General features: G+C 41.0%; 1 protein-coding gene across 7 annotated transcripts in view; it reads left to right on the top strand.

Moving 5' to 3' along the window:
• Window positions 1-26,319, top strand: part of gria3b (glutamate receptor, ionotropic, AMPA 3b) — an 83,278-nt gene that overhangs the window by 43,606 nt on the left and 13,353 nt on the right. For all 7 annotated transcript variants that reach the window (XR_008964111.1, XM_057348820.1, XM_057348819.1 and 4 more), the window contains exons 4-10: window positions 1,098-1,285; window positions 17,735-17,788; window positions 18,464-18,625; window positions 20,011-20,178; window positions 20,337-20,441; window positions 21,153-21,260; window positions 23,391-23,597. Coding sequence is in view for 6 of the 7 variants with exons in the window: in XM_057348820.1 (XP_057204803.1) it covers window positions 1,098-1,285; window positions 17,735-17,788; window positions 18,464-18,625; window positions 20,011-20,178; window positions 20,337-20,441; window positions 21,153-21,260; window positions 23,391-23,597 (992 nt within the window). In the remaining variant the exon portion in view is untranslated. The remainder of the gene's footprint in view (window positions 1-1,097; window positions 1,286-17,734; window positions 17,789-18,463; window positions 18,626-20,010; window positions 20,179-20,336; window positions 20,442-21,152; window positions 21,261-23,390; window positions 23,598-26,319) is intronic.

The raw sequence follows: 26,319 nt of genomic DNA, 5'->3' as shown, positions 1-26,319 counted from the left end.
AGGGGAAACTACTGATCGGGAAACCGCTACAGGTGTGTGAGTGATATGAAACCGGTGAGGGAAAACCCCGACAGGGAGACACGGGGGCGGGCGAGTGGCGCGGACACCGGACACGTGGAGAGCTGTCAAACGGTACTCCATGTGTTTGACAAAACAAACACAAATACATGAGCCCGAGGTGATCACGACAACTTCCGTTTCATTACATTTACATTGACGCATTTATCCAAAGCAACTTACATTGCGTTGTACTATTCATTTGTTTTCATTAAGCATGTGCAATCCCTGGGATGGAACCCATGACCTTGGCGTTGCTAGCCCCATGCTCTAACCACTGAGCCACAGGAAAGTTTCATGGAGAATTTAAGTTAATAAACAAGAGTTTAGCGATCTTCAGCCGGTCTGTGTTCTCTCATGAGCTGCTCGAGCCGCGTTGACCTACACTACAGTGTTTGTTTGCTATTGTGGTTGCTGAATAAAGACATCCCACCTCGCCAAAACTGCGAGTCCGTCGCATTGTTTTGGGGTAATTGTCAATATTTTGCGAGCATCAGGAAGACGCAAGTAATTTGCGGGAGATCTTAAGGGAGAGGTTGGATGTCTATGAATAGGCCTATGCACTTATCAAACCTCTGTGGAAATACTTCTTAGATGAAGTTATACCACACGATGAAAATGTGACTAAGTTTGTATTGACTAAAGCCAGACGAATATGCATAGACATTTAGTCGACTAAACTTGACTAAACAAAAACAGGACATGGATGACTAAATAAGATAAAAAATGGGGACTAAAATAAAAAATAACTGACAAAATTACCACGAGACAGGTCACACAGATAGAATTGACATTATTGTGGGTTTTAAAACAATGATGTCATTGTTGAGTACAATGTTGTGCTGCTGTTATCACCAGAACTGACACCGAAAATAATTTCACATGAAATAAGTTGTAGGCATTTTGACTGACATTGTGTTGATTGAGTTTAAAACTTCCATTCCACGTGTGTATGCGTGGATGCTAAAAACCTTTTCTGTGACAGCGTTTGAACATCTGTGAAGTGTGAACTAACACAGAAATGACTGTTTTCCTCACAGGATTCTCCATCCTTCAAGCCATAATGGAGGCAGCAGTGGCCAACAACTGGCAGGTAACTGCACGCTCGGTGGGCAGCATAACAGACCCCCAAGAGTTTCGCCGCATCATTGAAGAAATGGACAGGAGACAGGAGAAACGTTACCTCATCGACTGTGAAGTGGACAGAATCAATGTCATCTTAGAGCAGGTGAAGTCTCAGACGCTCTCCGTCCGAATGTCTGACAGCTTGTCTACATGTTTCAGTATATTTTAGAGCTCCGCTCACCGCGAGCCAATCAACTGTGAGCTTCAGTTCAGCAACATTAAAACGTGTTTGTCCATCACAGTGCATTGAGTACTGGTGTTTATAATGTTTAAATCAACAAATATGCAGCTAGAAACATGCACAAATGATTTTCATAAATCTCTTATAAGTCACTGTAATTCGTTGATGTCAGATATTGGAGCAGATATTGAACGGTTTTCTCTTTAGACGCTCGTAGATGAGAGCGGTACTTTGACATCTTTAATTAGCTCTCATTTCTATCTTTTAGCTTCCATAGCACAATAGCCCTGCATTCACTTTGACTTCATGAATCAGTTCTGAGATTAATAGAAAGCATTTAGTCTTCATTTACTGTGAGCAACTTAATTCAATTTTCTTTACTCAAAGATTCTAAGTCAAATTGAACAATACATGTTGTCATTGCCGCATTTTTCTAATGGACCACAACAAACAGGTACAAGAAATCAATTGAGTGCATTAGTGACTGCACACTTTTTTACGGGTCTTTTGTGAGGATTTGTTTTTCAATTATGCATTATGAACGTTGATAGAAAAAGACTTGAATCAGAGTCAGATTTTCTATGTTGGATTTAAGAGCCCATGCATTTCAGATTTATCAAAGAAAACATATACAAACTATAGAGTCGCTTCAGATTAAGGCAGTCTGACAGGATTACGTCATACTTACAGCAACTCATGTAAATCACTCTTGATGACTTCATTTTTTATAATTAAACTGAAAATACTTTCACTCTTGGATTCTATGGAAGTGTATAGCATTATTATCTCAGCAATCCACTCTGTTTGAGAAAACAATGATGGAAAGTATATCTTTTTTTCAATGATATTGTCTGATTTGTGAATAATTGGCACTTGCTGGGGTTTCGTCCAGTGAAATTCAATGAAAGTCTGTTGATGAAATGCAGTGTTCTACAAGCTTTATCTCTCTGATATATTGCTGTGGGTTTATGAGACAGAAGGAGATGAATTGGAGAAATAACAGTGGGAATTCTGCATTGTTTGCCTCTGCGGCACATAGGGCTGGGCGATTTGGCCTAAAATCTAAATTCCGATTAATTGAACATTTTCCTTTCGATTGCGATTATTAAACGATTACTTTGTTTTTGATGATTTTTCTTTGTTTTTTGCCCGCGTAGATCACTGACAAGGTTTGTAGTGTAAATATGCCCAAGTAAAGGTGGGGTATTTTTCTAATGAAACATTTCTCATGTTATTTTTAGATAATCAAAGAAAATACAAAGTGTTTATGGTTATTTATTGAACATTTCGAATAATGGACATCTTTGTGTTATTTCTTGGAAACATTTCCTCTGCCACTGAAGACAGGAGAACAAACGCAACACAAATCAGCAAATCATCTGTCTGCATGTGTGGTGAGAAATAGGGGTGTACTTTAGGACCCTGCCTGGAGACGCCAGTCCTGCCGTCATAAGAGCCGTCACGTGAAAGAAACAGACGGAGTTTAACAGAGTTTTTAATAGTTGAATGGAGCTTAAAACTCATCAGTCTGTCTAAAGAAATATGAAGTACGAAGTAAACGTGTTTCAGTATATCTATAATTCTCACAATATGCACATTTTTGGACTAAAAGTCTTGTGATTACTAAACGGGAGCAGACCTGGAAGAATGTCTCGTATCAACTGTACCTGTCTTTCACGCATATTACATGAACACAGAATATCTGATTTCCATTTGAATCGGGTCATTTAAAAGTAGACATTTTAAGCTTTCTTTAGACATACGTTTCATGTTTGTGTGATAAGTATTTGCAAAAATTTAGAAAAAAAAAAAAAAAAAGAAAATTATAAAAAAAGAGAAGAGAAGACAGATAAAGAGCCCAAATAATAAACAATAAAAAAAAAAAAAAAAAAGAAAAGAAAATAAAAAAAAAAAGAAAAAAAAAAAGTAAACAAAATAAAAAAAAAAATAATATCAAAAAAATAAAAAAAAACCAAAAATAAAAAAAAAATACTAAAAATATTATAAACAGAAAAAAAAAAAATAAAAAAAAGAAACAAAAAACAACAGGGATATTAAAGGGAAAGTAATCGAAATAACCGACGTTGAAAAATGACGTCGGTTAGAGCTTCTTAATGTCGGTTTCGATTACTTTTCGATTAATCGGCCAGCCCTAGCGGCACACACGTGTTTAATCCCTTTGGCGACCTCAGCATGTATTGGCTAAACTGGATCTAATTGAAGTAATCTCCACAGCTCCGCTGACACCGATAGGTGAGATAAGTCGCTGGACCTTCTGAGACCTGAGCCAAGAGATGTGCGCTATAGAGTTCCTCTCACCAATCCATCTGAATTTTGTGATGCTGAGCCGTTGGGCACGGGCTGGGATGAGAAGCCGGCCTCCAGAGGGTTTCAACAGCTGAGTGAAGCTTTGTGAAGAGCAATGGTGACAGCTTTTACTGCCCTGCTATACCGAGTATGTCAACCCATCGCAATAATTTATAAGCAATGCCCTCGCAGTGGGAGCACAGAGGGGCTTGTGCTTTTTCAAGAGGAAAACGAGTCTGTGATCTGCGCTTTATGTGCTTTTTTCACTGTGTGACTGTAACGTTCTGTCATGAAGTGAAAGTTCAGGTGACCTATTAGTCAGATATGGTGACCCATACCCGAAATGTGACCTCTGCATTTAACCCATTCAGAGAGTAGTGAACACACGCACAGCAAGCGGTGACCACACGTACACCCGGAGCAGTGGGCAGCTATCACTGCAGCGCCCGGGGAGCAAGTAGGGGTCAGGTGCCTTGCTCAAGGGGACCTCAGTCGTTACCCGCCGGCCCTGAGAATCCAACCGGCAACCTTCTGGTCACGAGTCCGACTCTCTAACCATTAGGCCACGACTGCCCCCAGAAGTGATGTGACTTCTCACGTGAATATGGTCAAAGATCAGGGCCCCTATTCCCGAAATATTTGCTCTTACCACTAAGAGTTCTCCTTCATAACGGTAAACATTTTAGTTGAGAGTTTCCTCTTAAAACCTATTCACAAAGCTGCTGAGAGTGGATTTCAACAAGAAATAGAAAAAAATGGAATCTGAGAGAAAGGGGCGGGGTTGACCTTGTTGCTATGGATGATGTCAGCAACTGTGACCACGATGATTGGCTGATAGGGCACGGGTCTCTGTCGGTCATGTAATCATAGAAATATTTTAGAATGATGTATCTCATGCCATAATCAAATACAGATTTTGAAATCAACATTTTCCCTATTCTGTCAGTAACGAAACAAGTATATGTCCAGCTAATTGTCTGCACTGAGATATGCATTAAAGCTTGATTTGAATAATCACAGCTAAAGACCTTTGTGTGTGAAATGTTGCCATTCTGATGAAGACTGCTGACGTTACACTCATATCAGGACTGTTGTGATGTGTCTTTAGAGCTTCAGATGTTTTGTGAGTCGTGTACGCTGAAGGATTTGGTGCAGTGTCTCTGTGGGCTCTGTGATGGGACGGTGGCTCTATGTAGGGATGTTTGCTGAAAGGCATCAAGCTGTCCGCTTCACTCGGAGGCTGTAATGAGATGAATGAATGACATATGGGAATGACCTTGGGATACGACATGGAGCACCAAACACAGCGTGTCAGGATTGTGGGAGGAACAAAACAGCCTTAGCAACCTTGTTCAGCAACAATTAGGCCATGCGTGTTTTTGTAGGTAATCACACGCGGCTCCAGGTAATCACACTGTGCTGTTTGTGCCGTAGGATTCTGAGGGAGCTTTCAACTAAACCCAGAAGGTATTCAAGCCGTAACTTTCATCAGCACCATAGGAACACCTGCAGCTTAACCGCTTTACAGAACTGACGGCAAAAACCAAGAACAGCTGAATGAGAGCAAAAGAAAATCATGTGAGTGAAGTGATGAAGACTGGGGCTTTAACGTGTCTTAAAGGCTCACAGACTCTGGAGAGCATTTAACATGTCACTTTAACGATCTAATGGGATTACAGGTTTAGTTTAGTACCGCTTGAGTCACAAACACATGAAGAGGGATTCAGGAAAAAGCGACAGTAATTCGCATTTCATTGTGTTTTTATTTGTGATGAGTTGAATGTGCTCATGAGCTGTATTAAGAAACATTAGCCACGACCAGATTCCCACACTTTCCCATCCTGTATCAAAGGAAAGACACGTTTGTTTCATGTGGATATTAACGCTATCCCGTTCCCACCCACGTTCATTGTATCTACACAACATGTTTTTTTTAAATGTTCAAGAAAGACAAATAATACTGATACATGAAACATTACTGAGAACGCCGTTCAATCTTTTAAGCTATGAGAGGTGAAAAGAAACAGCGCTGTGATGTTCCCCTCGGCTCCGCAGCTCTTGGGGACAGAAGTGTGCTTTAGTTTTGTTGGCAGATGTAAGTCTTCATATGGTCTTGTGGGCCCATTAAATGCACTCAATAATATTCTTAAGTCAATGATCCCTCCCAGTCAAGCAGATATTTTAGGAGTCGTGTGATGTGAAGTATCCTGCAGGGACTGGACATCATTGGCTGGGTCATTGTTCAGGTCAAACAGGAGGAGGAGAATGATGACAGAGCCAAGAGCCGTATTGATTTACAGGTCAGTATTTGACTCTGCACTCTTTAACAGGAAAAACACACATGGATGATGAGAAACTCACTCTTAAAATGACAAGTTAAGGAAAATACAGAAGAGGGTCGAGGGATTTTAGGAACATCTGTGGAGGGGGATGTGAAGCGTGCTGGATGTCACAGATTAATGGCAAGGTTAATGTCAATAGTGGATTTTCTTTGAAGGTCACCCTGTGATGTTAATGATCCTTAACTAGTATCTGGTGACAACTCTGACCTCTGAGGACTCTTCACGTCACAGAACCATTGTGAGTGGTGTCCAGTTCTGGATGAACCTCACAGCTCAGGATCTGAACAGCTCCTGAAACCTTAGGAACACATAGGACTTTACAGCCTGTTTCTTCTTTTGGATCCAAATACATCAAGACATCATCATTCAACTTGTCATGTCAGATTTGAATCTGTGTTGTGAAAAGCAATGGGTGTGTTGCCCCTGTAGTGGCTGATGTGATGTTGTGCTAGGAACAGAGCGGCTGTTTGCTGTGATTATTTGATGAGTTTTATTAGACGTTACATGTTCTGTCTATTAAGCCACGTACATCAACATACGTTTGGCATTGCCTTGGCAAAAGAGGCTGTCATGCAACAATGGTGATTTGAGAGCCGACCGTCTCTCGGCCCACTTTTTCAGAAGAAAGACGCTTGCATTGAAATGAGTTTACATAGGCCAGCGGATTGAGCTGTTCTTCTGGAAATGAGGCAGATCTGCTCAGTTCACAGAGCATCGGAGAGGGGCGGCGATGTACAGATGCTCCTGACGCTTAATGAGAATGTATTCCCCCCGGGAGCATTCCACTTTCTGGTCTGCCCACATAAGTGCAAGCCTGAGGGCGGAGAAATGAAGATAACTTAGTGTTCTTGTGAGCTTCTGCAATGCATCGGGGGCCATTTGTCCACCCCCATCCTCAACCCTCAATGAGTTTTCGAGAAGCCTTATTGATTGGTCATGCCATGAGCTAACGTGTCACAGGAAAAACTGATGATGTAGCAGCTTTGCTTTTGTTTTGTTACACTTTGGATAACATATGCTGCTTTACACAGACATCTGTTTGGGAATAGTCTTTAGAGTGGAAATCTGCATGCTGACACTAGTAAATATAGCATGTTGATTTGTTTTAGTAACATTTCTTCCAAGAGAGCACTTGATATTAGGGCTCTCTCGCTCTCTCTCTCTTTTAATGATCAATTTCAAGATACTTTATTGGCATGATTGCGTGTTCCAAAGCATTGACCATAAAAGAAATACAACACGTAAAAGTGAAATTGCAATAAGGTGCTAAGTGAAGGATAAAATATAGAGTGAAATATAAAATAAAATGAGATCGCCTCTCTCTCTCTCCCTCTTTCTCTGTGTGTGTGCGAGTGTGTGTGTGTGTGCGTGTGCGTGTGTGCGTGTGTGTGTGTGTGTGTGTGTGATTTGAGTGTGATTCATTGGCCACAAAAGAAAGACACAAAATGGAGTTTTCAATATACATCCCATGATACACACAGCTTTTACCAAACAGTATTTGCAATACTTAGTATCTCTTTCTCTCTAACAGGTTTGAAGTTATGGCTGCGCTCAGTTACAGTATGCCTCTATTATTATCCCTGCCTAAACCTTCCTCTTCATTAAAATGACATTTAAACAGTTTCAAACTCTAATGTACATTTAATCAATCACTACAAATAAGCTCTCCTCATCAATCAAAAACATTCACACAGTAGCTTTTAATCAAAAGTCACTGAGTGCAGCTGTAGCACGCATGAGGAGAACTGGCCCTCCCGGCTGAGTCTGCTTTCTCCCGAGGTCTTTTCTCCTTTTCTTCATCATTGGAGTTTTACTTCCTCGCCACTCTGCCATATTGGCTTGGTCACTAGGAGACTGCTGACATGAGCTTTGCTTAGTTTACTATAAATGATGCATAAATACATGTACCAAACCCTAACCCTATAGTAAGTACATGTAGTTCATTTGTATTACTTAGTACGTAAATGTATAATTACACAGTAACTCAACTCAACTCAACTCAACTTTATTTATATAGCGCTTTTACAATTTTCATTGTTACAAAGCAGCTGTACAGGAGACACATTGACTACAAGCAAAACAATCAAAGTTGTACCTGCAAAAACAAGAAAAGGTTGAAAACACAGAAGACAGACACACCCACACACAAAACACTCCACACACACAACACGCACACACACCAACACACACAGACACAGAGACACACACACACACACACACACACACACACACACGTACGTACACAGACAAGTACGCACACACACACACGCTCAGTGAGAGCACACATTTAGGATAAAGGAGAGAGAAGCACAGGTCAAATATAACAGATAATAAATTCCTATATGCAATATTAATTAAGTAAAACTTTAAGATTCTAAAGCAGCCCCCCCGGTCAGGCAGATAGTGCAAAAACAGTATGCAAACGGTGGCGAGGAACCCAAAACTCTAATCGAGAAAAAAAACCTCAGGAGAACCCAGGCCCAACCAGGGGATTCCAGTTCCCCTCTGGCAAAAGCTGCTGCCTCTGCACAAGCTCCAGAGAACTTGCACAACAAGGCTAAATAAAATAAATAAACTTAATAATAAAATAAATTATAGTTTAAGATTATCATTAATAATCTAATAGCATTTGAAGTTTTGTGGTGAAGACATGTCAAGAGACCGCGTCCTTCTTTATCCAGCTCTATCATCTCAGCTCTTGTCAGGTCCCCACTTCCCATTCTCCGCTCTACCATCAGGTCAGGCCATGAACTGCATCCTGCTCGCTGTGGTAACCTTGGAACAATGAGACAAGACTGGCTGAGAGTAGAGTACTGTTCTGTACTCTTTGATGCAACAAGTACATCAGTTGTGTTTTTGGTTCCGGTTGATCTAACTAATGCAGCCTAAACCCTCTGAAGATTTATATTATGGAAGAGTAGTGTATGCAAGATTAAAAAGATGCGTCTTTAGTCTAGATTTAAACTGACAGAGTGTGTCTGCCTCCCGGACAGTGCAGGGAAGACTATTCCAAAGTTTAGGCGCTAGATAGGAAAAGGATCTACCACCTGCACTTGATTTTGAAATTCTAGGTATTACCAACTGACAGGACGCCTGAGAGCGTAATGCACGTGAAGGACTGTAATACAAAAGGAGTTCATTCAAGTACTGAGGAGCTAAACCATGTAAGGCTTTATAGGTAATAAGCAAGATTTTAAAGTTAACGCGATGCTTTATAGGTAACCAGTGCAAGGTTGACAGAACCGGGCTAATATGTTCATACTTTTTTGTACGTGTAAGAACTCGAGCTGCCGCGTTTTGGACCAATTGGAGTTTTTGTAATAAGCCTGCAGGGCAACCACCTAACAGTGCATTACAGTAATCTAGTCTTGATGTCATGAATGCATGAATTAACTTCTCTGCATCTGAGATTGACAGCATATGACGTAGTTTAGATATATTCTTAAAATGGAAAAACGCAATTTTACAGGTGTTGGCGACGTGGCTCTCAAATGACAGATTACTATCGAATAGAACGCCAAGATTCTTTGCTGACGACGAGGGTTTTATGGAACATCCGTCAATAGTTAAACAGTATTCTTGGTTGTTACTTATAGCAGTTTTCGGTCCAATAAGTAACACTTCCGTTTTGTCCGAGTTCAGTAATAAAAAGTTGTTACTCATCCAGTTTTTTATATCGACTATGCATTCCATTATTCGATGGAACTGCTGTGTTTCATGAGGCTTCGAGGAAATATAAAGTTGAGTATCATCAGCATAACAGTGAAAGCTAACTCCGTGTCGCTTTATTATATCTCCTAGAGGTAGCATGTATAATGCGAAGAGCAGAGGCCCTAAGACTGAGCCCTGTGGTACACCGTACTGGACTTGCGATTTGCGTGACACCTCATTGTTTATTGCTACAAATTGAAAACGGTCGGATAAATAAGATTTAAACCATTTCAAAGCTATTCCCTTAATGCCGACATAATTTTCGAGTCTATGTAGGAGTGTGCTGTGGTCAATGGTATCGAATGCAGCACTAAGGTCTAGCAGCACCAATAACGAGATACAACCTCGGTCAGACGCCAATAGCAGATCATTTGTAACTCTGATCAAAGCAGTCTCTGTACTGTGACATGCTCTAAATCCAGACTGGAATTCTTCATTGATGTCATTCCTTTGGAGGAAGGAGCATAATTGAGTTGAAACTACTTTTTCCAGAACTTTAGATATGAAAGGTAGATTCGATATAGGCCTGTAGTTCCTTAGTTCTCTAGGGTCGAGTTGGGGTTTTTTGACAAGGGGCCTTATAACAGCCACCTTATATGCTTTAGGCACATGTCCTAATGTCAGAGATGAGTTAATAATACCAAGAAGAGGATCTATAATTTCTGGGAGCATCTCTTTCAGTAGATTTGTAGGTATAGGGTCTAGTATGCATGTTGTTGATTTAGATGATCTAATAATTTTAGACAGCTCATCTTGATCTACGGTATAAAATAATTGCATTTTCTCCTTAAGGGCGCTGTAGTTAGTTTGTTCAGCGGGTTTCACTTCTGATTGCATTGTTATAATTTTTTCTCTAATATCTTGGATTTTATATGTGAAGTAGTTCATAAATTCATCACTGCTATGCTGATATACAGGATCAGAAGTCACTGACGATTTATTTTTTGTTAATTTAGCCACCGTGTTAAATAAAAACCTAGGGTTGTGCTGGTTTTCTTCTATTAGTGATGAAAAGTAGGCGGATCTAGAAGTTATTAGGGCTTTCCTGTATTTTCGAATACTATCCTTCCATGCTGTACGAAATACCTCTAATTTAGTTTTCTTAAAGTTGCGCTCCATTTTTCGGGCCGCTTTCTTTAGAGCCTGAGTGTGTTCATTATACCACGGTGTGGGGCTGCCATTTTTAATCTTCTTTAAACGTAGTGGAGCAACTTTGTCTAGCGTTACCGAGAAGGTGGAATTAAAATTTTCAGTGGTAATGTCAAGATCTTCAACGTTATTTCTCATGATTTGAGACAATTCGGGCAGATTATCGAGAAACGCATCTTTGGTAGTTGAAGTTATTGTTCTACCATATTTGTAACAATGAGTTTTATTTGCAGCCGTAGGCCAGTGAAGCAAACATAATACCAGATAATGATCCGAAATGTCTTCACTCTGCTGAAGGATTTTAACGTCGTCCACATTTATACCGTAAGACAGTATTAAATCTAAAGTATGATTACGAAGGTGAGTGGGTCCTGACACATGTTGACTAATGCCCATGGAGTTAAGAGTGTCTTTGAAAGCCATTCCTAAGGCATCTGTAACGTTATCTACGTGGATGTTAAAGTCACCAACGACAAGGAGTCTATCTGCGGCCAGTACTAGTTCTGATAAGAACCCACCAAATTCTTTAATAAAATCTGTGTGGTGCCCTGGAGGCCTATATACAATAGCTAGAATCAATTTAAAAAGTGTTTTATCTTTAGTATTAGGTGTTGAAACATGAAGAACCATGACTTCAAAAGAATTATATTTAGAGTTCGACTTCTGGGAAATGCTAAGAGAGTTATTGTAAAGTGCTGCGACACCTCCCCCTCTGCCTTTTAGACGAGGCTCGTGTTTATAATAATAATCTTGGGGGACAGATTCATTTAAAGCAATATAATCATCTGGTTTTAGCCATGTTTCTGTCAAACAGAGCATGTCTATTTTATGATCTGTTATCATATCGTTAACAAAAAGTGCTTTATTAGAGAGAGATCTAATATTTAGCAATCCGAGTCGTAACAGTTGATTATCTGTATTTTGTTCATGTTTAGTTTGTTTAACGTTTATTAAATTACTTTCAAGAGGTTTACGCATTATTTTATGTTTGCTAATCCGGGGGACAGACACAGTCTCTATTTTGTGATGTTTGGGAGAACGGATTACTACATGTTGTACATTTTGTGTATTCTGCGACGTGAGACGGCAAGCAGACAGTTGGTTAAGCCATACTGTCTGCTCCCTGACCTGGGCCCCAGCGAGTCAAGTTTTAGCATTAGCATTAAGACTTTTTGCCATATTTCTAGACAGGATGGAAGTCCCAGCCCAGGAGGGATGGAGACCATCTCGTTTCAACAGGTCAGGTCTGCCCTCAAAACTCTTCCAGTTATTTATAAAAACTATATCATTCTGCAGGCACCACTCAGACAACCAGCCATTTAGTGATTATAATCTGCTATAAATCTCATCACCACGATAAGCATTGAGGGGGCCAGAGAATATTACAGTGTCTGACATCATGCTTGCGAGCTCACACACCTCTTTAATGTTATCTTTTGTGATCTCCGATTGACGGAGTCGAACATCATTTGTGCCGACGTGAATGACAATCTTACTGAATTTACGATTAGCCTTAGCCAGCACATTTAAATTTGACTTGATGTCAGGCGCTCTGGCTCCCGGTAAACATTGGACTATGGTGGCTGGTGCCTCTATGTTAACGTTCCGAACAATAGAATCACCGATAACTAGGGCACTTTCAGCAGGTTTCTCAGTCGGTGCGTCACTGAGCGGGGCAAACCTGTTCGAGACTGTAATCGGAACGGTCGAGTGATGTTTTGTCCTGCGACTACGCCGTCTCACAGTCACGAAGTTTCCCAGCTGCGGGGGATTTTCAACCGGAACCGAGCTGTGTGCGCTAATGTTGCTCGCATCCAAAGTGTTTTCTATCGTCGTTAAACTCTTACTATCCTCAGATAAAGATTGGATGCGAGACTCTAATTCTAAGATCTTCTCTGTCAGCCTAACTATTTCCCTGCATTTATCGCATATAAAGCCCTCGCAGCTGACAGAGAAGGCTAAGCTAAACATATGACATGAGGTGCAAGTAACAACAATAGGAATAGAAGCCATACTCACCGGATTTGAAGTGCAATTCCAACTTACCAAGGTTGCTCGATGGATCGTAGTATAATCGCTTAAAAAGAGAAACGGTTAGCACACAAGACAAACAAGAGACAAGATGATATTCCACAGTGTAAACAGAAAGCAAGCTAACACGCTATTGCTATGCTAACGGCGTTAAGTTAACTATCACTTTTGGTTTAGAATCTTCAAGTAGATAACAAGAACAGGGTTATTGAGATATCAGGATAAGTTAGCAACGACAATAAAATACACTAATATTAGAGCGAAGTGGTAAGAGCACTGATACAAACGAGCCGCCGGCAGCGATGCAGGAAACAGGAAGTAACACGGGCACTGTAAAATGAAGTAAAACCGAATGGTCTTACTCTTTCTATACCCCATGCACTGTGTTTTTGACCTCTTTCTGTGTTTTCCTTTTTTAATGTAAAGCTGCTTTGAAACAATGCAACATTGTGAAGCACTATATAAATACAATTGAAATGGACAAAATTTGACCAATAACTCTGATAAGCTAACTGACTAAATGTCTCACAGTTTCTCACATAGATTTTCTTTTTTTATAAAACAATGATGTAGGTATGAGCCCTGTGATGAAATGACAGGTATTTCTGATAGTAAGTAAGTACGTAGAGTTTATTTATATAGCACATTTAAATACAGCAAAGCTGTCCAAAGTGCTTCACAGAGTCAACTAAACAACAACAATTATAAACATGAGGACAATAATACACAAATTACGGAATAATTGAAAAGAAAAGAAACAACAAACTATATATAAATTGCCAGGGAGTAAAGGTGAGTTTTCAGTTTAGATTTCAAAACAAACACAGAAGGTGCGAGGCGGATATCCAGAGGCAGCTGATTCCACAGATGTGGGGCAGCAGCCGAAAAGGCTCTATCTCCTTCAGTTTTTAAACGGGAACGGGGGACCGATGACAGAGTCTTGTCGGAGGATCTTAAATGTCTAGCGGATGTCAGTGGGTTAAGAAGATCCTTACGCCTGATCATTTAGAGCTTTAAAAATGAACAATACGAAATGCTCGTTCATCTCCTGAAAAGGTTTATATTTGATGTGTTTGTCATCAATTCTGTTAGTCGCTTTGATACCCACGGGGTTTGCTAGCACTATAAATACAGAACAGTCCGATTGCTAACGTAAACAAAGTTACTCAAGTTTTGCCAATGTACATTGTAATGATAAAAATAGCAATTCAGTCTAGTTTTTTTTATAATTACAGCTTTTTGCTTCTGCTTCTACGATAAACATGTAAAGCCGCTTTACGACCATGTTTGATTTTAAGGGGCAACGTGTGAGATTAAGGAGGGTCTATTGACAGAAATGCATTATAATACACATAACTATGTGTTCAGAGGTGTATATAGACCTTACATACATGGTGTTTCTACAGGAGCCCTAAAAGGACAAACTGCTCTACAGAACGTGTTTCGTAAATACATCATCTCCTTCGTTAAAATAGAAACGTGACATCAGCCACAATAGTGCTTCAAAAGGGAGGAGTGGAGTGAGCTGTTGCAATTCACAATTCGCTAAAATTCACACACTGCATCTTTAAATTCAAATAGTTGTCAAATTTAAGACAAATATTGACATAGACTGTAGATTTGAATGTTATATGAGTGCTGATGTGTGTGACGGTGCTTCAGCATTAACTTCTCTGATGACCTCAAACATTTCTCAGGTTTTTGACCTCTACAAGCTACATTGATGAACACCTCCAGACTCTTCAGCAATTACACTCCCGTCTGACTCTCCTTTTATTTCTCTTCAGCAATTTCTCAGAAACATCTCTTGTTCTTCTCCATTATATCTTCATTTTTATTTATTTCACAGATTTTTCCATTTTATTAAGAGTTTATTACTGTTGTTGTTCTGCTGACATTTAATGACATTCCTCCAAAAATGAAAAAGCCTTTCACCTCTCACTGCAGGCAAGAGTAACAGCAAGGATTTCATCTCTGCTAAGTCTTTTACTGTAAGATTATTATCTTAAGACAATGAAGGTGTTTATTGTGTTTTTGCACACATGTAATGTCAGGTCAGTGGTGTTTTAGCTGAAGGTCAGAGCTGCACAGAAATGAGCCGCAGCAGTCTTCAGCTTTTATTGAACCCCTGGACTGAATGAATGAATGCACCGCTGTTGCTTTCATTGCTTGGCCGTGTGCTGGACTCTCTCTCTCTCTCTCTTTCTTTCTTGAGTCCTTCTGCCCTCTCGTTGGCCACCACAGAGGGCTGAATTACCCCCTCAAGGTCACCAAATGTCTTTGTGGTGTGCTAAGGCACAAAGGTAACAGCGCTGGAGGTGGGATCAATGTGCCAGCGGGTTAAGGAGGATTACAAAGTAATTCTGGTATTTACTTCACATTAACCGAGAGCACAAGTCTAATCCAATCCCATAATGCCTTTCAGAGATCACACCACTGCGGTCCTGTATTATACTGTATATATAGGGTTTCTAGTAAAAACGTACTTTTGCTTGCGTTTGATTTGACGTGTATGAAAGTATATTCCAATCAGTATACTACATACTGATAGTTGTGGTTTTCTCTTGTTACACTAATACATCTTAAAATGATGTTCTGATCCTCAGGTTCAGGAGCAAACGGCAGCATCTTGTAACAGTCCTGTCTGTGTTTCCCTGTTTCTAGTGTGTTTTTTGTTTCACCCTTGTTTCCTTTTGGCCACGCCCCCTTGTTTGTTACCATGGACTTTCATCACAGACCACACCCACCTCCTCTGTTACCATGACTATTCGTTGATTCATTGCCTCTCTCTCTCTCTGTGTGTATAAGTAGCCCTCATGTTTCTTTGTCCTGTGTCCAGCTTTGTTTTGTGTAGCCGTTGTCGGTGAGTGGTCTGTCATGCTTTATAGTTCATGCTTTTGTTATGAACGTGTTTTGGATGAATAAACTGCACTTGGGTTCTCTTTAACTCGCCCTCAGTGGAACCTTATTACACATTAGAGGGTGACACGGGAGTGGATTTTCCATCCCAATCCCGCGAAAAAACTGGGGAAAAATCCCATCCCAATCCCAGAAGAATGACTCCCGTTCCCTCCTACTCCCGTGAGTTTTCGTGAAACAAAAACGTGTTACTTCAGACCGCCCAGAAATGTCGGTGAGCACGACAGAGGCATCATTTTCCCAGATTAGTTGTTGAAGCGTGAGTTTCGGGTCTGTCTTCGTTTTGATTTAGATTTCCGCGGCTTCAGTCTAGTGAGTGCATGGGGAAGCCGCCGCCTTCTCGTATATTCTTGGTGGTTGGCATACCAACTTGGTGCGTTACCGCCAGCAACTGTTACGGGTGTGTGGAGCACGTCATTCACTTAACCAGCCACACCAAAGCAAACAGAAGATTATACAGTACGTTTAGTTATATCAAAGTTGTACGTGTGTATTCCCGGCTTCGCCCACATTGGGGGGGGGGTACTGAATGGGGTAAAACATATTTTACAGCTCTCAGAGCCAAACGAATGAAATGAAGAAGAAGCAAGAGGCATGGCGATGTGGGTAGAAACGGGCATGTGTGTGTGTGTGCGTGATGCAGGTACAGGTGTGTGGAGCCTGTGAAGAGTGTCATTAGGTCCTGACTGGGTTCAGATGTCCTGCTGGTTCACAGGCAGGTTCAGTTGTTCTTCAGCCAGATCTCAGTCAGGTGTGATGTGCCCGCAGCAGTATTTGTTTTGGGGGTGGCACCGACACCTTCACTGGAGCCAAGAGTCAAGGGCATGACCAGAAAATAAAAACAAGCATTACAGTGACATCATGATATCTTGAGAAGAGTGAACTGGTGTAAATGTGCATCATTGAATGGTTCTTTTGTTCAGAATCTCTGTGGCGGTACGATGTGAGCGTGCGTGCTCATGAGATCAGTGGGAAAGTCTTCTGCTGGGCAGATGTGATCCTCCCGTCCTGTGCAGCATGTGCTGAAAGACAACAACACAATCCTATACAGTCAGTGCGCATTCCTCTTTAAACGAACATGAACACAGCTCAATACCACAGTCAGCGTTTCCTTGCCATCAATGATCCAGTAAAGCCACTGATGCTTTAACCTCAATATGAGCATGAGTTCTACACACGCGTTGGGTTCTGCAGATGAAGGCTCGTGTGCTGACGAAGTTCTCCAACTAAAGAACGTCAGTATTTTCCTTTATCTGCAGGTAGCGTGTTGCTTTAATGTATCTTATTTGGGGGGAAGTTTCAGCGGATCAAATATTAAAGCAGGGTTGTATGAATGATCTAGATTAGAAATGAATGAATATGAATAACTTTATTTAATATTCAATAAGCTCAGTAGTCTTTCCCGATTTGCTGACAGACGGTAAAAAGCAGATAGGAAATAAAATTGCTTAAACGTGGCCATCACTTTTGTCCACTACTGTATATCATTTGTAAATAAATATCCTGTATAATGAATATTTCCCCACGCTGTGATGTAAACACATGTGTCCAGTGTTTGTATTCTTTTATTCCCTCGTCTCTGACGTGTCTCGTGGCTGTGGTGGGTACAGTAAGGGGTCACAGGTCCAGCCCCGTCGATGACGCACACAATATAGTGTACATGAGAAATCACTGCAGAGATATAACAAAAGCTTTCGGGTTTTTCCTTGTGAGCCATGCAGCAAACTGAAGCACGTGAAAGAGCGTCAGTCTCACTACACCAGCAACATCCATCACTTCTGAACATCTTTATCAGTGTGTCACCGAAGAGGCTGTAAGTGGAGAGAGAAGCTCACCTGAGAGACGCTGGGATGCCCACTGCGCTCTCTTTTTTACATGGATGGATAACTCTTATTGATTCTTTCTTCTGTAGGTTGTGGCGCTGGGGAAGAACAGTCGAGGTTACCATTATATTATTGCCAATCTGGTGAGTTTCAGCTCTCTCTTACTGCTTTACAGAAAAGACTTGTCAATAAAACTAAATGATATGTATGTATATAATACCATATACTGTCTTTAATCTTTCCCTTTTTTAATTATGACGGATGCAAAGCTGCTTTCAACAATGAGAACTGTGAAAAGCGCTATATAAATGAAACTGAATGGAATTGATTTAAATGTATGTTTATAACTAAATGGCGGAATACAGAAATGATTTCCAATGCAGACTTTTATTCAACTCTTCTTTACCACTGAATAACTTCAATGTAGATTGAAGTTATTAATGTAGGTACTTCCACAGTTTTGTTTCATGTTTTAGCTAAGGGTTTAAAGAACACGTGTAGAATGTATAGAGAATGACAAGCATTATATGACATCATGTACTGTAGCACAGGCATGTTGTTGTTGTTGTGGTAGTTTCAAGGGCATAACGGTGATACGAGACTGTAACTACTAGATATCGCTCAGGCCATAAGCACGCACACATACACACAACCACACCTCTGCTGGTGTGTCATCAAGCTCCATTACTGTATAAACCTCTTACCAATGAAGCATGTAGTGCAAGTACCAAAAACACAAAACCTCATGTCAATGATGATGATGTATCAGAGGTTTGGGAATGATTTAATAACCTGATGTCGTCCATCTTCTTCCACAGGGCTTCACCAACATCAGTCTGGATAAAGTGTTTCTGGGTGGAGCAAACATCAGTGGCTTTCAGATCATCAATCCTGAAAACCCTGTTGTACAACAGTTTCTCCAACGCTGGGACCGTCTGGATGAAAGAGAGTTTCCAGAAACTAGAAACACACCCCTGAAGGTAAACCAGTCATTACAATAAAAAAGAGCAGCTTTAGACTGGACTTTATCAAGCTGGTTTATGGTGGTTTGGTGCTGTTGCTCTGGAATATAAAGTAGCTGTAGTAGATGCTTCACCGACAGGCCTTTCTTAAGAAACAGAAGTGACACCGCTCAGACACATTGTTTGTATGCTGTTGGGTGAGCTGCCTCCTCTTGGGTTCCTCGGTCTTCTGGTCTTGGACTTTCTTTCTTTTCTTTCTCTTTTTCACCCTCCTGCAACACTCAATATATTGACATTCAGTCCAAGTGCTGCTGAGGCCTGTGCTCAATTTACATCTAATTAAAGAATGATCATGAGAGGAATAGATTTTAGCCGGCTTTAATTAAGTTTTGCTTGCGGACGGGTGGGTAAGAAACAGTCACGCTTCCATCAAACTGGTGAGCAGGTCAAGATAGACTCGAAAGAGTTTAAAAGCACTTCACAGCAGATGTCAATGAAGCATCTTACAAAACATGTCCTCGCCATTAAACCACTGAGAAAAGTTATAGTTTGCTTAAACAGCATAAAGGCAGTTTTTAAATGAAAATTGAAATCTTACATGCATTTTTGGATTATCAAACATTTGCTTCCTAAAAAAGTCATTTCCATCATTGCAGTAGTGAGAATCATTCTTACTTGACATGAAAGTGGTTTTTAAAAGTAAAAAATGCTCTCATTTTGTTTAAAACAACGATAATTGATAATTAAACTCTTTTGATTTTAGGATGAAAACAGACATTTCGCGAAATTCTACAAACTGGCATGTTAAAATTCACACGCACACATTTCTTATAAGAAAAGGTCTTCAGTCAGTATGTTAAAGAAGACATCAGAGGACATTGTGACTGAAGAATGTGGAATTACCTTCTTTTTACATGACAGTAGTTTTATTTCATTCGCTGAGTTTTCTGGCCGTAAGCGCTTTGAAGAAATACGAATAAGAATAAAACAGCGATGCTCACGGCAAAATTAGCGGATGCCAGCTTGTTCTCTTCTCTGGTTTGAAACGGGTTGTAATTACAGATTGCACCCGTGAACAACAATAGCAGCAAAAGAGGCACAGAACGAAACATTTTACATATCTCTGTAATTAGAAACCTGCTTAACACTCTTTACATAGCAAGTAACAATGAACAGGCCACATCCCTGAAGTGTGTCGTCCTTTGTTGCGTTTGCCAGCTATGATTACATGCGTTAATGCATCGCAATTATCTTTCATTATGTGCATCAACACACGCTGGCAGATCTGACAGAGAGCAGCTTATTTTAACCCTCGTCAAAGTGTTTACTTACAGATAATGTGTTTGCTCTGACAAACAACAGTTGGTGTGAGGTGTCTAACCAGTGGCTGTCGTTGTGTTCAGTATACGTCGGCGCTATCCTACGACGCCATCCTGGTCATTGCCGAGGCTTTCCGCTACCTGCGACGCCAGCGAGTAGACGTGTCCAGACGGGGCAGTGCCGGGGATTGCCTGGCGAACCCTGCGGTCCCTTGGAGCCAAGGCATTGACATTGAAAGAGCTCTGAAAATGGTGAGACCGACGCCTTTTCTCTGCACCGTTTTTTTTTACATTGTCGGAGCAAGTACTTTGCTGCCAAATTACGCCTACGTTACGCTTCATTTGTTTACGCCAACGCGTTCTATTACATTCCCCAGTTTCGAAGGGCTTTTCTGCTTTGTGTTTGGCAGGTCCAGGTGCCTGGCATGACTGGAAATATCCAGTTTGACAGCTTTGGCCGCAGATCAAACTACACTATTGACGTTTATGAAATGAAAACAGGGGGGCCGAGAAAAGTAAGTCAGCAGTCAATCCATTTGTTGGGAAACTCATTAAGGTCAGTGTGAGAATTCAGAGCGGACTTCAGCCCTTTAACCACACATCTTTATTCTTTCCTCTGTCATAAACTGCATTTCTATTATCTAGGTCCATTGATATGATTTGCCTGCTGCAACTTACTGTATAATAAAACACTCTCTACAGTAGAGAAGGTTGTTACCCAACATCTGTGAAGGTATACAGGAGCATTGCAGTTATATTTAGCATAGACGAGACTATGAGGTCAGACGGGTTCAGTGGCTGTCAGCTGTGATGTACAGGACTGTGTGGGATGCTCTGCGGTGTCACCTCACCGCAACGCTAACCGTTCTGACAGGTGCCACTCAAACGCGAAACACTTCATAACGCATAGAAACATGCTCGTGACAGAAATACAGCGTTTCTGCAATACTACTGCAGATCTGAGAGCGACTTCAATTTCCCGGAAAATTCCACCATAAGCACTTTTTGCCTGTTTAACAAAAGTGAGCCAACAGTTTGCCTCTTTCGTTTAACTCCAGGCAATAAGTGCCGCACAGAAACCTGATACCGTTTTAATGAACACAGTCTTATGAGAGTGCAGATCCACAACAGACTGCTCAGGAGAGACTGAAGGGGGGTGGGCAGTTAGCGTTAGTGTTGTAAAAATGCCTCGTGCTTGATAATAACCACAATGTTTCCCTTTGCAGATCGGATACTGGAACGAGTTTGAGCGCTTTGTAAATATTATGGATCTGCAGTTCAGCAACGATTCCTCCTCAGTGGAAAACCGAACAATTGTGGTCACTACTATTATGGTACACGCTCCACGATGTTTTAAACGTGTCGCATATTCTGCCCATCAGGGTCATGGTGTTGACTCCTAGATTGATACATTCTGTCCTGGGCGGGCAGAAGTACGTTTCTTTTGTGTTGCTTTCCATCCACTCATTACACGTTGAAACAGTCGAACACCAAAGAAACCCGGCAGATGAGTGTTTCAACTGTATCAGTGTGGGTGTCAAAGCATTTTAAGTTTCCATAAATCAGTGGCCTGTCGTAGCAGTGACATCACAATAACGGCATTATAGGTATGATTACATTGACATCATCAAAGTAGACATACAGTGCATACGTAGGTAAGAGCCACTTCCACTCATCAAGTAAATGGTGAACGACACATGGATTAGAGCAGCACGCTAATGCTAATGCTAATGCTCATGCAGCAAAGAAGGGTTCGATGGTTTGCCTCTGGCAATGTGAAATAGCATTTGGTTCGGGCCGGGTTTGGTCCTCTCTCAGATCTGTTTTACATTGACCGGTGGACTGTTCCGTACTGACGCATCACTTCATCTCCGGCCGCAAACGGAATTAGCTTCAGCCTTCAATTGACCAAGCGATTGCGCGTCTCTGAGAAATTCCGATCGATGCTCACCGTGTAAAACAACAATCGCTTGTAATTCTTTTGTCTGGCAGAAAGCGCAGGTCACTCTTTGAAATCACTTGAATGCAAGAGATTAAAGCAAACGTCTGCCGGTTATTCCGTCACTGGATGAAGCGGCTAATTCAGGAGGGAAACAATCGCAGAACGGATGAGGTGAGAGGATACATTCAGCACAGAACAAACAAACCATCGCTAACCCTCCGACACTTTAATTGTGTCTGATTCTAATGGGATACGCTGTGTCTCAGCGAGAAGCCATGTTGTTTGGTAATAACGATGTGCTTAAAAAAGCAAGCCGCTGACACAACCTTTCGAATGGAGAGAGAAGAATAAAACAAGCTTGCTCGATTGTCTTTTTTTAATTCAGTGTTATCAACGTTTTGCTTTGGTTTTCTAGCTGAAAAGACCAGCATACAAATGTGTTGTGTTTTTCAACTTCTTTGCTGGTGAAATGCAAAGAATGCCTGTTGACCAGCGAACCCACCCACATTTAGACCCGCATGTTTAAACCAGCCTGAAACAATTCGTGCCTGTCTTTTCAGCTGATGTTTAATGTTTTTTGAATGATAAAGGCTTCTGGTACATATAATCCCACATAGCAACATGCTTGTCCAAACTGAATCGACTCCACTGCCATTTACTTCATGAGACGGATTCCTTCTCACTTCACTTGTTGTTGTCTTCCTCACCTCTCACCCTCAACTCAACTCATCTCAGATCACAACACCTGCATGCATGTGTGAAAGAGAGAATCAAATCTACTTGGATTCATTTCCAGTGCTGCTTCGTGGTCTTGGGCTTTGTTTATACCTGATGTCCTTCATCTCAGGTGATCCAATTACAAGTGGTAATACAAAAATAACAGGAATAAATGTGCACGAGACTTGTCTCAAAAAACCTGACGTCAACATCCGGTGATAAATTGATATACCTCACGGACCCTCGTGGGACATCATCCCCCCAACGACAGCCCTAAACACAGGTGCTCAGTGGAAATCCATGTACGATACAGGAAAATACCAGACCAAGATTAGACTCCTCGAGACTCTTTGTAATTGTGAAGCCTATGTGCCAACTAGTGGTTGACGTAATTCTTACATACGACTGAGACCAAGGCCATGTTTACTGTGTAATATCAGGTTGAGATGGCAGTCTGTCCCAGCTGAACACTTGTGATTGGATCACCCAAGACAAATGTTAAAAGCAGCTGCGTTTGAAGGGATAAAGTGCACTGGCAAAGCCGTCCGTCCGACCACGGCCACATGTGGATCCATTTCCCACAATCCTCTGTCGTTCCTCTTGTATCAGTTCCAGTTTGCTAGATCACGCGTGTGAAAGAACGGGCGGGTGGGTGGTAGGTTAGGGTAGAGTATGAATGTGTGATATCCCAGCATGCCTGCATGCCTGTGACTGATAAGATGTCGGTGGGCTCCGGTGCCTGTGACACCAAACAATGAACACAAGAAATGAAGACGCAATAAATGAGCGTGTGTTTGATTAACAGGAGGCGCCGTACGTGATGTACAAGAAAAACCACATGCATCTGGAAGGCAATGACAAGTATGAAGGCTACTGTGTCGATTTAGCTTCTGAGATTGCCAAACATGTTGGGATTAAGTACAGACTGTCTATAGTCATGGATGGAAAGTACGGCGCCCGTGACCCTGAAACCAAGACGTGGAACGGGATGGTGGGTGAACTTGTCTATGGGGTGAGTACTGGATGTTTTGATATTCTGCCCCGGTCTCTTTCACACCTGCTGAACACTGTGTAAATGATAAAGAGAGGAGCAAAGACGGAAAATGCTGTTCCTTCAGCGCTGAGATTGACTGGAAATGTCTCGCTGTTGTTCAAGTATAACTAAAGCCAGACGGCGCTGGTGGCGAGATTGTGTTTTAAAAATGTTCCTTCCCAGCATGCAGCGCTTTGATTCATGGCTCTGCTGTTGGATCTCAAAGGCACTTTTCACAGTGTGCTCAGGCAGCCCGCCATTTTTGCATTTGTCAAAGCGCTCCCCTGCTATAAATGGAGGAGAACCCAGTGAAATCACTTCCAATTCCCCGGCCCGACATTCAAGACGGAAGACCGTATACAAAATGCATGAGGGTTAGGCTACCTCGTCTGTTCAATTTCCTTATCATCAGCCAGAGAGATTGCCTGGTTTTGATGTGCTAACGTTGGAAATTAGACTCAAGTTATTCTCCAAATGAAAAAAATGAGAAATGCGGCATGTGGAGATAAAAAGAAAAAATATCGCCATCAAGAAACCCCTTTAGCAGCATAATGGTGGCTGGCCGCTTTCAAGCTCAAACAGTCAGGGCAAATATATATTCGTTCCTGTTTGTGTGTCTCTCACAGAAATACCTTCACGCTAACAACCTGAAATGTGTAAGATAAAGTCATTTGGAATGTTTTAAGCAAAGAACAAACAATTGTTTTATTTTCCTGAACTTTCTTTAAGTCGCTTTGGATAAAAGCGTCTGCTAAATGACTAAATGTAAACGTTCTTATTGTTGGCCCACAATGTGTTTATTGTACGGTGTAGGGCAGGGGTCTTCAACTTCTTTTCTATGAGGGCCAGATTACAAAAGTATAAATAGGATGCGGGATATGGTATTTTTGACCATATTCTATTATTTTTGTATTTCTTCTGCATTTTGTTACTTTTATGCTGTTTTTTTTGTTGTTGCTGTTACTTATAGGTCATAGATTGCATCCAGTATTTTTGCCTTTTTTATGAAATTTAATTAAAAGGGACATTGTCTTTTTAGTTGAATTTTATTTTCCTTATTGTGTTAGTCTACCCAAAATGAAATTGCTGTTAATTTATTCACCCCCAGTCCCCTAGTCAATCCAAGATGTTGGTAGCATTGTTTTTTCTAGAACACAACGCAAATACATCCAACACAAAAGTAATCCCTGCCCCTTGTGACGTTAAATTAGCGTCTTATAAAGCGACTCAATTGATCTGTGCAAGAAACTGAACTCTATTATCACATCTTCGGGTGAATTCCGATCGCATTCATGTGCCCCACGCACTTATAGGGCAGAGCCTTTGTATAGTGCGAGTTCTGGGGGAGATGAACAGCTGTTTCTCGTAAATATAGCCGTTATACATAATGAATGCAGTAATAAAAACAACACCGTTTCCCCTTATCTGAGACAACCGTTCACGTGGCGTACCCTTCCTACAGTTAGCCTACTTTCAAGGGCACAAGATGTGTTTTGGAACGCGACCCGATTCCCTGTGGCTGTGGATTGCCAGTTATAACGTTGTAAATAACATTAAGTTCCTTGGACTGACCGATCAAATCACTTTATAAGACGTAAATCATTATGAGCCGCGGGAATTACTTTCGTTTTGAATGTAGCAGCGTTTTGGACTTTTAAAGATGTGGCGTCTCAGGAGGACGTGCATTTAAAGCACACCGTTCTTAAAGTCTCTCCACTTATTTGAAATGTTGAGGCGGGCCAGGAAAAGATGATTGACGGGCCGCCAGTTGACTAGCCCTTCTCCTGGTGTAAGGTGTCCTTTTGCAGCTAACACAGCATCGATTCATCTTGGGAATGACAGATTGTGTTCAGCCACCAGAGGGATTTTCAAACGTTCCTCTTGCTGTACAGAAACTATTTGTTGTGTGGATTGCAATATTTGATGTCCAGCTGAGCCATTTCTCTGCTGATTCAACCGTATACAGTCTGAAAGCATTGCATTTACCGTGTGTAAGTTACAGCGGCCTGGTTTTGACTTGGTAAAGGGGAACTGAGTTACACACTACTAAATGTTCAGCTGAAGCGTAACTGAAACGAAATATTTACAGAAACCTCTGATGGGAAGTAACTGTTGCAATCAAATAGCACCGACTATAAGCTCTTGATTTACTTCCACGTCTATAATAACACTGATATTTACACATCTTTATTCAAATAGATTCACATTATGTGAATACTTGATTAGTGGCTCATCAACACAAGCCCGTCTCTGTGTGTGCAGTTATTATGCTTTTATTATGTTGTATTGTTTTTATCAGTATTTGTTTATTACTCCTTATGAATATAAAAGACAGCTTAATTTGAGATTGTTTCATCATGACTAAGCAGTATGATATTTAATGGACACCTGTTTTTACTGTTATTATGTGAGGTAAAAGAATTAAGTATAAACTGAAATTCACAGCATTTTAACACAACTTTTGCACACAAATTCAAAGGCCGCTGTTGGATTAAAGAAAGTAAAGGTGATATTATGTCACTATTCATTGCTTTACAGAGAGCTTACAAACTACTATAACATCCACACACACACACTTGAGTAAATGTAGAAATGTAGTTGCTACTGTAATCACATGGTGACAGCGATACCATAATCATCTTCTCACGTTATGTGTCGACTCGTCCGACAGTAACAACAGCTTTGCTAAAGATTGACAGTA

The sequence above is a fragment of the Triplophysa rosa genome, linkage group LG13, assembly GCF_024868665.1.
Source record: "Triplophysa rosa linkage group LG13, Trosa_1v2, whole genome shotgun sequence".
NCBI lineage: Eukaryota > Metazoa > Chordata > Actinopteri > Cypriniformes > Nemacheilidae > Triplophysa > Triplophysa rosa.
This window is presented reverse-complemented; position numbering and strand designations above follow the sequence as displayed.